Raw genomic sequence first — 13,533 nt, forward strand, 5'->3', positions numbered from 1 at the left:
CACTGGAATGGTAGATTTGCAGTGGAAGAATGTGAAAAGTAGACATAAAAATAATGGAGTGCAAAGGAGCAAAATAAATCAATAAAATAAATACAGTAGGGAAAGAGGTAGTTGTTTGGGCTAAAATTATAGGTGGGCTATGTACAGGTGCAGTAATCTGTGAGCTGCTCTGACAGTTGGTGCTTAAAGCTAGTGAGGGAGATAAGTGTTTCCAGTTTCAGAGATTTTTGTAGTTCGTTCCAGTCATTGTCAGCAGAGAACTGGAAGGAGAGGCGGCCAAAGAAAGAATTGGTTTTGGGGGTGACCAGAGAGATATGGAGCGAGTGCTACAGGTGGGTGATGCTATGGTGACCAGCGAGCTGAGATAAGGGGGGACTTTACCTAGCAGGGTCTTGTAGTTGAATGATTAGTCTACACTACAGATGACTATATGAGGACTTGTACCTTAATATATCAGGTAACATAAGGCACATCATTCTCTTAGGCACCACAGCTCAATAAAACAAACTGAGATGCTGCTGTGGTGCCTAAGAGAATGAAAGGGGCCAGCCCTGAGCCTGTCTCTATCCTCCAAATGGAAAACGAACAAACACTCTCACACAATTAAAAGATGACAAGAGGGTACATCAAAGCGTGTTTGTGTTTTTAATAGTGAAAGGATACTACAGTACTTACTGATGTCGTCCTCGTGGTAGATAACTGAATGGAAGGGAACGTCCCGGTCCTTCAGGTATCGCTCAGCTGGCTCTACGTAGAACGTCCCCTGGTACGTCTGGATGAAGCCCTCAAACTTCCCATCCACCACAGACCCATGGCTCAGGGTACCTTTCTCCCCTATGGAGAGCGAGAGGGGATGAGAAAGCAGGAAACCGGAAAATAAACATTTGCGGAACAGAATCAGAACCAGGAATGAAAGTGATCTATACTGTTCCGGAACAGAACCATTATTTTAAAAGCATGGGAACTGGTTAATGTTATTTTACATTCCAGGTATTTTTCCCCCTCAGTCCAACAGAAAATGCAACAAAGCACCTATGCAAAGCACTCACTCTGTCACTCAGAAACTTCTTCCAGTGTCTGCCTGCAGCAGGAAATCTGTGTATGTGTAGGCTACCTGCCCCTCCCCCTGAAGCATAGTGTCATGAAGTTGGCCTGATGGGGAGGTTTATGACCCCCATAAATACCTTTCCCCTTTTTCCTCTCTCTACTCTACCGATGTGACTATTGAGAATCGTTTTGTTAACATGGAGAGTCTGGTAACATCAAAAGGTGGGAAACTGAAACATATTTCAATAATCCAACTAGTTGAAAATATGCGTTGGTACTTAATGAATATGATGTCAGATCAGTTGGCGTCTGAGACATTATTACTAATGATAAGGCAACATAAACTGTATCTTGGAAAGTCTACACATTCTAGTTATCAGATTCACATGGAATTGTTGTGCAATTTAAATGTTTAAATATGAAACTATTTGTTAAAAGATTAAATGTAATTGTAGCTCCTAAATGAAAGAATTGGTTTTCATGAGTGAACTATGCTCAACTCAGTGGCCCCGCCCATGTGAACAGACACTGGTTGTAAACTATGAAACACGGCCCTCTCTCCCAACCCTATATAAGCCCCTTTACGAAAATGTAACTTCCTGTTCCAAGGACGTGTGGATTTGAGGTCCCCACGTTGAAAGGAGAAAGACCACCTACTTTTTTTATTTTTTTATTTATCCGTTATTTTACCAGGTAAATTGACTGAGAACACATTCTAATTTTCAGCAACAACCTGGGGAATAGTTACAGGGGAGAAGAGGGGGATTATTGAGCCAATTGTAAACTGGGGACTACAGAGCTAAGCCAACCCCAGCAAGAACCTAACGAAATTAGCATCAAATTTCAATGTGAAGGTGACGACCTACATGCCGGAAGGATGAATTTCGACTATACCAGCCAGAATATAGCATGAGCATATAGCATGGCAACTTGGTATGAGCTTTGAACTCTTATTCACTAAAGAAGTGATACCTCCCAGCCATGCGTTAGCGCAGCAACTGTAGACGTGAGCTAGAAGAGGACTGACGGAGTATCTGTCCTTCCACACGACGACGGTAGTACCAAGTATCCTTTCTAACACGGGACATTCTTCAAAGGACAATCCGGCCTCCCATCTACGACCAACCGATCCGCTATTTTCCTTTTCCAAATGGGCGGTTATTTAGAATGCATAAATTCTGTATTTACGATAGAGTAGCTGCCTACGGCCCAATAGAGACATAGCTTCTCCCTTTGTTCCTCAGTCTTCCCGCTCTTTCATTCAAAACCCAACCCCCTTTCTTTGTGTAACCAGCCGTCATATCTGTTCCGTTCGCTAAGGACGTTTTCCTTTATGACATAATTTGTAATCAATGTATGATCCATTCGGTGTAGATGTAATTCTGTGTTATTATTTAGGTATTTAGTAAACAAATAAACAAATAATTAAACCAAAAGATGCCTGCATCTTTGTAGTAGCTGGGTGTATTGATATACCATTCAAAGTGTAATTAAATAACTTCACCATGCTCAAAGGGATATTCAATGTCTGCTTTTAAAATGTTTACAGATCTACAGATTGGTGTCCTTTGCGAGGCATTGGGAAAACCTCCCTCATTTTTGTGGTTGAATCGGTGTTTGAAATTCACTGCTTGACTTAGCAAACTTACAGATATAATTGTATGTGAACCCCGTTCCGCTAGCGGAACCCCTCGCCAAGAGCCAATGAAATTGCAGGGCGCCAAATACAAATCAACAGAAATCTCATAAATCAAATTTCTCAAACATAAAAGTATTAGGCACCATTTTAAAGACAACATTCTCGTTAATCCAGCCAATGTCTGATTTCAAAAATGCTTTACAGCGAAAGCTCCACAAATGATTATGTTAGGTTTCCACCAACTCACAGAAAAACCCAGCCATTTTTCCAGCCAAAGAGAGGAGTCACAAAAAGCACAAATAGAGATAAAATGAATCACTAACCTTTGATGATCTCATCAGATGACACCCATAGGACTTCATGTTACACAATACATGTATGTTTTATTCGGTAAAGTTCATATTTATATCCAAAACTCTTAATTTACATTTGCGTGTTATGTTCAGTAGTTCCAAAACATGCAGTGATATTGCAGAGAGCCACATGAATTCACAGAAATACTCATCATAAATGTTGATGAAGATTCAAGTGTTATGCATGGAACTTTAGATACACTTCTCCTTAATGCAACAGCTGTGTCAGATTTCAAAAAAACTTTAAGGAAAAAGTATAATCTGAGAACGGCGCTCAGAGCCCAAACCAGCCAAAAGAAATATCAGCCATGTTACGCAGTCAACATTAGTCATAAATAACATTATAAATATTCACCTACCTTTGATGATCTTCATCAGAATGCACTTCCAGGAATCGCAGTTCCACAATAAATGCTTGTTTTGTTCGATAATGTCCATCATTTATGTCCATTTATGTCCAAATAGCTTCTTTTGTTAGGGCGTTTGGAAAACAAATCCAAAAGCGTGTTCAGGTCCAGTCGGACGAAAAGTTCAAAAAGTTATATTACAGGTCGAATAAACTTGTCAAACTAAGTATAGAATCAATCTTTAGGATGTTTTTATCATAAATGTTCAATAATGCTCCAACCGGAGAATTCCATTGTCTGTAGGAAAGCAATGGAACGAGATATCTCATGTGAAATGCGAACGAGGCTACTGGCAGACCCCTTAGTCAAACAGCTCCCATCCGGCCCCCTCACACGAGAAGCCTGAAACAACGTTCTAAAGACGGTTGACAATTATAGTGGAAGCCTTAGGAAGTGCAAAATAACCCTTATCCCACTTTGAATTTGATAGGAGTTCAAAAACTAAAAACCTCAGATTTTCCACTTCCTGTTTGGATTTTTTTCTCAATTTTTTGCCTGCCATATGAGTTCTGTTATACTCACAGACATCATTTTTAGAAACTTCAGTGTTTCCTATCCAATACTAATAATAATATGCATATATTAGCATCTCCGACTGAGTAGGAGGCAGTTCACTATGGGCATGCTATTCATCCAAAAGTGAAAATGCTGTCCCCCATCCCAAAGAAGTTCAGGCGTATTGTGTGTAACCAGTGACACATCTTAATATAACAAGAAAATAAAAGTCAAGGGGTGTGAATGCTCTCTGAATGCACTGTAGTAAAATCAGTCCTCACCATATATTTCTCCAGTGTAGATATGAGAGGTGTCATAGTTCACCTCCTGTCCTCCCATGTCTACCTTCAGGTCCTCAGCAAACAGACTGGTGTCTTTCTTCATCCTCAGGTTAAAATGTCTGACAGACAAGAAACAGAGGTTAAGTACCAAGATATTCATGCCACATTTCTGTATGGTTTATCTGAGTAGGGACAGATACAAACACATTGACTTGTTGATTAAACAACCACCTGATGTGTGCGTGTGTGTGTGTGTGTATAGATATATATAGACACACACAAATGTTTAGTTACGCTATAGCTGTTGCAGCAGCTACTCTTCCTGGGGTCCACAATATGTTCATAAATGGAACCAAAGAAAAGGCACAGGCCTAGTAACACTAAGACATGAGCTGTTTCGTGCTTGTGTAGAGACGGATCTGAACAAACTAGCAAAGTTCGGAAGACACGTTCTGAAACATCTGTCTTTCATAATGTCTTGTTTACCATTCTGAGTACACCACCGAGATGCAACGTTTCAGCCACATTTCAATTACCCGTGATGATAACGGTCTCTTGTCTCAAACCCCTTACTCCTGTGACCCTGTATTAATGTATATTGAGAATAGAATGTCTGTTCTATAGAATATATTTCTATGGTCTGAACATTGCAATACTATGGCTCAGGTTGTTATTGTAAAAAAATATTTAAAAAATTAAGTGTTTGTGTTCTCAATAACATAGGCCAACCTGATTACATAAATTAAATAATAAATACAAATATAAGAAACTCTGGATGGAAGGAACTAGGCCTTTATTTTTCAGGACTCAGGAGAAAATAAAATGCAAATGAAAGCGAGACGCAGAGATAAAAGACAAGGACATTGGCTCAGCTGAAAATAAAAACATTTATTCTACTTTTTTTTTTGCATTTCTTTTTTTCTCTCCTGAAAGACGGTGAAAGAGCAGTAAACATTCCAGCACCAACAGAGAAATGAGGTCATCTTAAAAACAGTGTGGCTTTACTGCATTTTAAAATTATGTTTGGGGGGGAAACACACACAATAAAAGTAACATTATAAATAATTGAAGAACTTAATTCATTACTTTCTGTATGGCTCCTCAAACACTAGAACAGTGAAAGAAAATACATTTTGAGTTGGCCAATCAGGGACTTCTCCCAAAATAAAACTACGAGGAGGTCTATATAGCCTGAATACCAAAGAGTCCCATCTGGAGGAAACCTGGCACCAAACCCTGCGGTGAAGCATGGTGATGGCAGCATCATGCCGTGGGGATGTTTTTCAACGTCAGGGAAAGAGACATCAACAACTCGTCCTCGGGATCCCCCCTGCTCCAACCGGGCGCCCAGTGTGGCGCCCCCTGCTCCAACCTGTGCATGTTGGTGTGTCTTTGAGATACGTCTTCTTGGTTGAATTGCTGCAAAGAAACCACTACTAAAAGGACACTAATAAGAAGAAGAGACTTGCTTGGACCAAGAAACACGAGCAATGGACATTAGACTGGTGAAAATCTGTCCTTTGATCTGATGAGTCCAAATTTGAGGTTTTTGGATCCAACTGCCGAGTCTTTGTCAGACGCAGAGTAGGTGAATGGATGATCTCCACATGTGTGGTTCCCACTGTGAAGCATGGAGGTGGTGGTGTGATGGTGCTTTGCTGATGACACTGTCAGTGATTTATTTAGAATTCAAGACACACTTCACCAGCATGGCTCCCACAGCATTCTGCAGTAATACGCCATCTCATCATTTGTTTTTCAACAGGACAATGACCCAACACACCTCCAGGCTGTGTAAGGGCTATTTGACCAAGCAGAGTGATGGGGCTGCATCAGATGACCTGGCCTCAACAATCACCCAACCTCAACCCAATTGAGATGATTTGGGATGAGTTGGACAGCAGAGTGAAGGAAAAGCAGCCAACGAGTGCTCAGCATATGTGGAACTCCTTCAAGACTGTTGGAAAAGCATTCCAGGTGAAGCTGGTTGGGAGAATGCCAAGAGTGTGCAAAGCTGTCATTGAGGCAAAGGGTGGCTACTTTGAAGAATCTAAAATCTATTTTGATTTGTTTAACACTTTTGGGTTATTACATGATTCCATGTGTGTTATTTCATAGTTGTTGTCTTCACTATTATTCTACAGTAAAAATAAAGAAAAACCCTTGAATGAGTAGGTGTGTTCAAACTTTTGACTGGTACTATATATAGTATATATAGTATATATATATATAGTATATAGTATATATAGTATATATATATATATATATATATATAAAATATTCCACAGGGATGCTGACCCATGTGGACTCTACAAGGTGTCGAAAGCGTTCCACAGGGATGCTGACCCATGTGGACTCTACAAGGTGTCGAAAGCTTTCCACAGGGATGCTGGCCCATATTGACTCCAATGCTTCCCGCAGTTGTATCAAGTTGACTGAATGTCCTTTAGATGGTGGACCATTCTTGATACACACGGGAAACTGTTGAGTGTGAAAAACCCAGCAGAGTTGCAGTTCATGACACACTCAAACCGGTGCGCCTGGCACCTACCATCATACCATGTTTAAAAGGCACTTAAATATTTGATCTTCCCCATTCACCCTCTGAATGGCACACATACACAATCCATGTCTCAATTGTCTCAAGGCTTAAATATCCTTCTTTAACCTCTTAAATGTAATGGCAAAATGTAGACGTAACCAAAAGTAACTGCTATTCATATGTAATTACATGTTTCTGACATGCAGAAACTTGGATATCAGGAAAGAAGACATCTGCAAGATTATGAAGAAATGATCAGAGTATAGATAGGAGTGACATAGTTCAAAATACACAAGGTCAAGCACACACAAAATAACCATATTTCATTGAAAAGCTATAAGTGAATTATTGATGACAATAGCTGGAAACACAGATGGCTTCCACAACATGTGAACAATATCAACAACAGAAAAAATGGGATCGATAGAACTAACAACTAGAAATGGGCAGATGTTTCAGTAAGTGGTGTCAGTTGTGGTCACGGGGACGTTTTCAAGTGTCCCTAAAAGTCTCCAAAGTGCACTAAGTCTGTAAATTCGATCATTCCAGTGCTATTACATATTTGGAATCCCTAAATGCTATTTGCTCAGTCTAAAAACAATTTCTACCATATCAACCTCACTCAAGCATAGTGGTGGTGTTATGGGATATCCAGGGTACATTCGAGTGTCCTTTCAGCCTCTCCAAAGTGCCCAAATGTGTTAATTGCACTGTTTTTGCACACTAAAATTGTGCCTTAAAGCTATTTTTCACTATAAAAATTACATTTCTACAACGCCAACCTCTCTCAAACATTGTGATGGTGTCGGGGGGGACATAAAGGGGATGCGGATGCAAGCAGGCGAAATCATATTTTTGATGCGCAAAAATAGTCATTCGGTGGACTTTCGATGTTGCCCATAAGTCAAACATCAGATAATAGGCTAGATTTGTTCCTACCAACCTAAGGATTCATTTAATACTCTCCCATGTAGCTCAAACACAGACCAAACCAAAGCTTACCTTGTTTACATTTTGTCTCTCAGGGCTGGTGATCAATAACGGTAGATCACAGCCAGACAAATAAGACCTTCTCATGATCAGTGGAGGCCCGGCTTTCGGTGTGAATCAACGTATTTCCCGGGTTTATTTGGTTTATGCTTTACAAAACGCTAACCGGAATGATGGTAGCAGCCATCTTGCAACCGCACAGTTAACTAGTCCAACGCTCTAACCATTGCACTCCACAAGTAGCCTGCCTGTTACGCGAATGCAGTAGAAGCCAAGGTAAATTGCTAGCTGGCATTAAACTTATCTTATAAAAAACAATCAATCATAATCACTAGTTATAACTACTAATCCAGTTTAGCAGGCAATAATAACCAGGTGAAATTGGGTCACTTCTCTTGCGTTCATTGCACGCAGTCAGGGTATACGCAACAGTTTGGGCTGCCTGGCTCATTGCGAACTAATTTGCCAGAATTTTACATAATTATGACATACATTTACATTTAAGTCATTTATCAGACGCTCTTATCCAGAGCGACTTACAAATTGGTGCATTCACCTTATGGCATCCAGTGGAACAGTCACTTTACAATAGTGCATCTAAATCTTTTAAGGGGGGGGGGGTGAGAAGGATTACTTATCCTATCCTAGGTATTCCTTAAAGAGGTGGGGTTTCAGGTGTCTCCGGAAGGTGGTGATTGACTCCGCTGTCCTGGCGTCGTGAGGGAGTTTGTTCCACCATTGGGGGGGCCAGAGCAGCGAACAGTTTTGACTGGGCTGAGCGGGAACTGTACTTCCTCAGTGGTAGGGAGGCGAGCAGGCCAGAGGTGGATGAACGCAGTGCCCTTGAAGGTTGTGCAATGTAACAAGAATATTTAGACTTAGGGATGCCACCCGTTAGATAAAATACCGAACGGTTCCGTATTTCACTGAAATAATAAACGTTTTTTTTCGTAAAGATCGTTTCAGGATTCGATTATATTAATGACCATAGGCTCGTATTTCTGTGTGTTATTATGTTATAATTAATTCTGATTTGATAGAGCAGTCTGACTGAGAAGCAGCAGGCCCGTAATCATTAATTCAAACAGAAAACAGCACCTGCGTTTTGCCAGCGGCTCTTCGCAAGCACGGCGCTGTTTATGACTTCAAGCTTATGTAACCAATGTGAAATGGCTAGCTAGTTAGCTGGGTGTACGTTAATACTGTTTCAAACTTCACTCGCTTTTAGATTTGGAGTAGTTATTCCCCTTGGGCTGCAAGCGCCGCAGCTTTTGTGGAGCGATGGGTCACGATGCTTCGAGTGTGGCTGTTGTCGATGTGTTCCTGGTTCGAGCCCAGGTAGGGACGAGGAGGGGGACGGAAGCTATACTGTTACACTGGCAATACTATAGTGCCTATAAGAACATCCAATGGTCAAAGGTACATGAAATACAAATGGTATAGAGAAATAGTCCTAAAAATACTATATTAACTATAACCTAAAAACTTCTTACCTGGGAATATTGAAGTCTCATGTTAAAAGGAACCACCAACTTTCATATGTTCTCATGTTCTGAGCAAGGAACTTAAACGTTAGCTTTTTAACATGGCTCATATTACTTTCTTCTCCAACACTTTGTTTTTGCATTAATTAAACCAAATTGAACATGTTTCATCATTTATTTGAGGCTAAGTTGATTTTATTGATGTTTTATATTAAGTTAAAATAAGTGTTAATTCAGTATTATTATAATTGTCATTATTACAAATGAATAATCGGTATCGGGCTTTTTGGTCCTCCAATAATCGGTATCGGCATTGAAAAAACCTAATCGGTCGACCTCTAATTTGGGGATTTCATTTGAAGCCCCTTTCTATATGTCACCTGTTTGTATCAATTAGAAAGACATTGGTAACTTTGTATTTGTAGTCAACTCTGTTCTGAAGTTATCTGCGGTCACAGAGGGAGATGGCTAAACCATGTGATTCTGTGTATATAGTGACGTTGGAGGGGCAAAAAGAAAGAAGCATCTAACGAGACACTTAGCTGTTCTACGGGTGGTCCGAGGCAGGCGTTAGATTACCAGCGGTTTCAACATTAATAACAACGGTTTTGGGACACCGCTCTGAGATTTAACAACGCTCCTACGAAGGTTCTAACGATGAACTAAGCCTTAAGATGGTCTTGTGAAACTGGGCCCTGGTATCAGGCTAAATTAATTCCAAGCCAGGACTCAGAGCTTTAGAGACTCCTGCTTTTAAGAACAGCTGCAGACATCCTCCTCTCCTTCTTTTGTATTTATTTGTTTCCACAGCTTCCATCTCTGTTAAGGCTAGGAGGCTAGGAGCAATGGGAGCACCAGGCTTTGCCACTGGCAGAATGAGAGGCCTAGTCCCTCCCTGCCAAGCTAGCAACAGATCTGAGTTCAAATAGTATTTGAAGTTTTTTTTAAATACTTTGAGCGTTTGCTCTGGCCTCCTAGGAGTGCTAGATAAGCCGGGTTTGCCATTGGGGGCCAACTCTAATGAGCAATTAAGCCAGGCAAGCTCAATCAAGCACAGATAAAGTATTTGAAATCATTTTAAATAGTATTTGAACCCAGGTCAGACTAACTGCCAGATGGTCTCGGCTGGGTCTCGACTGGGCACAGCGCTGGGAGAGAACAGAGCACTTCGCTCTCCCACAAAGCCAGGCAAGGCTTGTTTAGAAGGTACGGGATATTCATAATTTAGGCTATGTTCTATGAAAATAATGAAAGATGAAAACAAGGCTAAACAACAATAATGCCTATGTTTTTGAGGAACATAACAGTTCAGTTATTTAGGAACAAGACTCATCTTGAAGATGAGGTTCACTCCTGATACTTCATTTAGACTTAACAAAATAAACTACATCACAAAAACAGACACACAGACATACAAGCACAGTGAAAAAGTCTGGGACACTAACCTTCCGTGTGCGTGGAAGTCTAGATGGAGAAATGTGTCTTGGTGGTGGAGGGCCCTCTTGGCTCTCAGGTGCTTGTCCTGTAACTCGTAGGTGTTATAGGACAGACCCTCGTAGTGACGCACATACTTGTTCAGGGGGTTCCCATAATGATAACCTGGAGAGATGATAACACAGAGGAACTAAGACCCACTAGAACAACACCACCACACAGGACACCTCTTCAAACCACAGGCTGTAAGCTGAATATTAAACTACAATTCTATAATTCGTTATCTTCTTCGATGCCTAGCTATAATCCTCATATAAAGACAGTAGCATCTAACTTGAAAAAGACTGAAAACGTGACAGCACACTAGCCTTCATAACATCCATGATCCTACATTATTCTAGCCAAGCCTGGAAACACAATACTCTACTCATTCAGAACAAAAGGCACATTCTGTTTGGAATTACATAGGATTCCTGATTTGTGGAGGCCACCATAATGCCTGCCCCCCCCGTGACTAAAACTATCACTATCAGAGACAGCAAGTGTCGTCACATTGTTGCAAAGGAGTGGTAGTTCATTGAGCGTACAGCCTAGTCTACATCCACGGTTCTCCCAAAGATTTATTAACAAGGTGGTGCTGCTGAGTACACCTGTAACTGACAAAAACAATCTATTTTGGGTTGTGGTGCCTGTCCTTAAATGATAACAAATAAAGTGAATCTATTACGGAATTAGAACCTATTTCTATGTCTACGTCCGTAAAAGGCCAGGCGATTATTGCAATCTCAGTCTGAACCCTATAAATAAATCAACTGGATGTCATCATAAAAGGATTATGACATGGATTATAACTGAATTAGTATCACTCAGACCTGGGCTCAAACACTATTTAAAATCATTCCAAATACTTTATCTGTGCTCGATTAAGATTGCCTGGCTTAATGGACCAATAGAATAGTGCCAAAAGTGCAAACCCCAACTCATCTAGCACCTCAGGCAGGCTAGAGCAAAGGCTGAAAAGTATTTGAATAGTGTTTGAACCCAGGTCTGCCATCACTGCTCACAGGAGCAGGTGTTTATTCCTGTGCCCGCTCCCAGCTACTGTCGTAGGCTTTTCATTTTAGAGCTTGTGATGTCATTAAGGTAGGTAGGCCAAATACTACATAGGATAGGAGGTCGATGACACCTAAATTGGGGAGGACGGGCTCGTGGTATTGACTTGAGCGTAATGGTATCAAATACATCAAACAAATCGTTTCCATGTGTTTGATGCCATTCCAGTTACTCCGCTCCAGACGTTATTAATAGCTGTCCTCCCCTCCGGAGCCTCCACTGCTATATAGCTGCAAGCCTGGGCATACTCTTCTATTTTCTGCTCCCTACATTTGCATGATAAAATATTAAACGCTGACCATTAAAATGTTTCATTGTAGTTGTAATAGCTTTAAGAAACTTAGGCTATTTCCTATTGAGTCGTTTCAGATTGTATTTGTCCAACTACCACCAAACTGGATGCTGTTTGTTAGATACCAGCCGTATTAGTTCTCATTTATTTGACATCTGATCTTCTGCTCACTTTTTTCCACAGCAGTTGGACAATATACTATTAAGTGAACCATGAAACACATTCAAAGCTGTAGAATCAATTCTGTGTGTGATTAGCATCATGTCAACAAGAACATCGCATTGAAAACAGCCTCGATCGATTACGCGATCAGAATGCTGTTCATATGGAAAATAAGGAAATAGCTGTATTCACATGAATACTATTGTATCGTTCTACCAGTGTGGGCTGGTGGGAGGAGTTATAAAACGGGCTCATTGTAAAGGCCGGAATGGAACCCTATTAAAACGCGACAGATATTGAAAGCATCTTTGACTCCGTTCCAAACAATCCATTCCAGCCATTACTACTGTATTCATCGAATAGCTACAACATAATATATTGGCGCTAGCTACTGCCATTGGAAAGCTAATAGCTAGCTAACAAAGATAGAATATGTTTTTACTAGGGAGCCATTGGCTTTGGGTCAAATATGTACAAAAAAAAACAAGAAAAGTTGTCAACAGGCATAGTTAGCTAATTACCCAGCAAGATCCCTAGTTAGCTAACTGTTGTTGCTAAAAAAAAAAAAACGATGCTAAATGAGCTGGCTAACTAGCTAGCATGCTAGCTAATGTTGATAGAAAGTGGGACAGCCCATCATTGCAAAATGTAGTATTGACGTGGTGCAAAAAAACAAAAACAATACCGGCTGACAGCACTGCAAATATTGCAAGCTAAACCAGATTGCCCAAATCGCTTTGCTCGTTCGTGCCAAGACAACAGATTCCACCTGATTTCTCATAACAATGGCACCCCCGCAAGCTAGTTAGCTAGTAGTCTTATCGTAACCATCAATATAAATAGTAAAGTCTAGTTTTAAAGAAAACTAGCTTCCGCCAAGCTTAACATAAAATCTATTTTTTTGTTGACAACTATATAGCTTTGTGGTTTGTGTCAAAAGGGACACAAGAGGCATCTTCACAACGACCAGGCCTACGTTAGCTTTCTTAGCCTAGCCTGCTAGCCATTCGCTCGAACGCTGTCTTTGCTCGGCTACACTTCCCTTCGTGAATGTAGCCCGCTAAATGCTTCGCGATACAAAAAAAATACAAATGCTCTCACTCACCCTGGGTGTAATTTATTAAGTAGACGAAACAGAAGAATTTGACGATAAGCATATCTGCTAAGTCCATTGTTAGAGCATTGATACCGTGATCACTTTGTCCTTGTTTAGGCTCAGACGCCCTGCCTGTGTTGATCGCAGCTTCCTCTCTTTCACGCCCCGACGTCAGACGCAGGGATGGAGGATTCTCCC

The 13,533-nt window shown here is 40.8% G+C and overlaps 1 protein-coding gene across 3 annotated transcripts in view; it reads right to left on the reverse strand.

Moving 5' to 3' along the window:
* The window catches only part of LOC124037494 (disintegrin and metalloproteinase domain-containing protein 10-like), a 32,349-nt gene extending 18,845 nt beyond the window's left edge, over positions 1-13,504 (reverse strand). For all 3 annotated transcript variants that reach the window (XM_046352246.1, XM_046352245.1, XM_046352247.1), the window contains exons 1-4: positions 13,345-13,504; positions 10,684-10,837; positions 4,223-4,341; positions 676-834 (exon numbers count right to left, since the gene is read on the reverse strand). In XM_046352246.1, the coding sequence (XP_046208202.1) occupies positions 676-834; positions 4,223-4,341; positions 10,684-10,837; positions 13,345-13,411 (499 nt within the window). In that variant the 5' untranslated portion in view covers positions 13,412-13,504. The remainder of the gene's footprint in view (positions 1-675; positions 835-4,222; positions 4,342-10,683; positions 10,838-13,344) is intronic.
* Between the last annotated feature and the right edge of the window lie 29 nt (positions 13,505-13,533).

Source organism: Oncorhynchus gorbuscha, linkage group LG06 (genome assembly GCF_021184085.1).
Source record: "Oncorhynchus gorbuscha isolate QuinsamMale2020 ecotype Even-year linkage group LG06, OgorEven_v1.0, whole genome shotgun sequence".
Taxonomy (NCBI): Eukaryota; Metazoa; Chordata; class Actinopteri; order Salmoniformes; family Salmonidae; genus Oncorhynchus; species Oncorhynchus gorbuscha.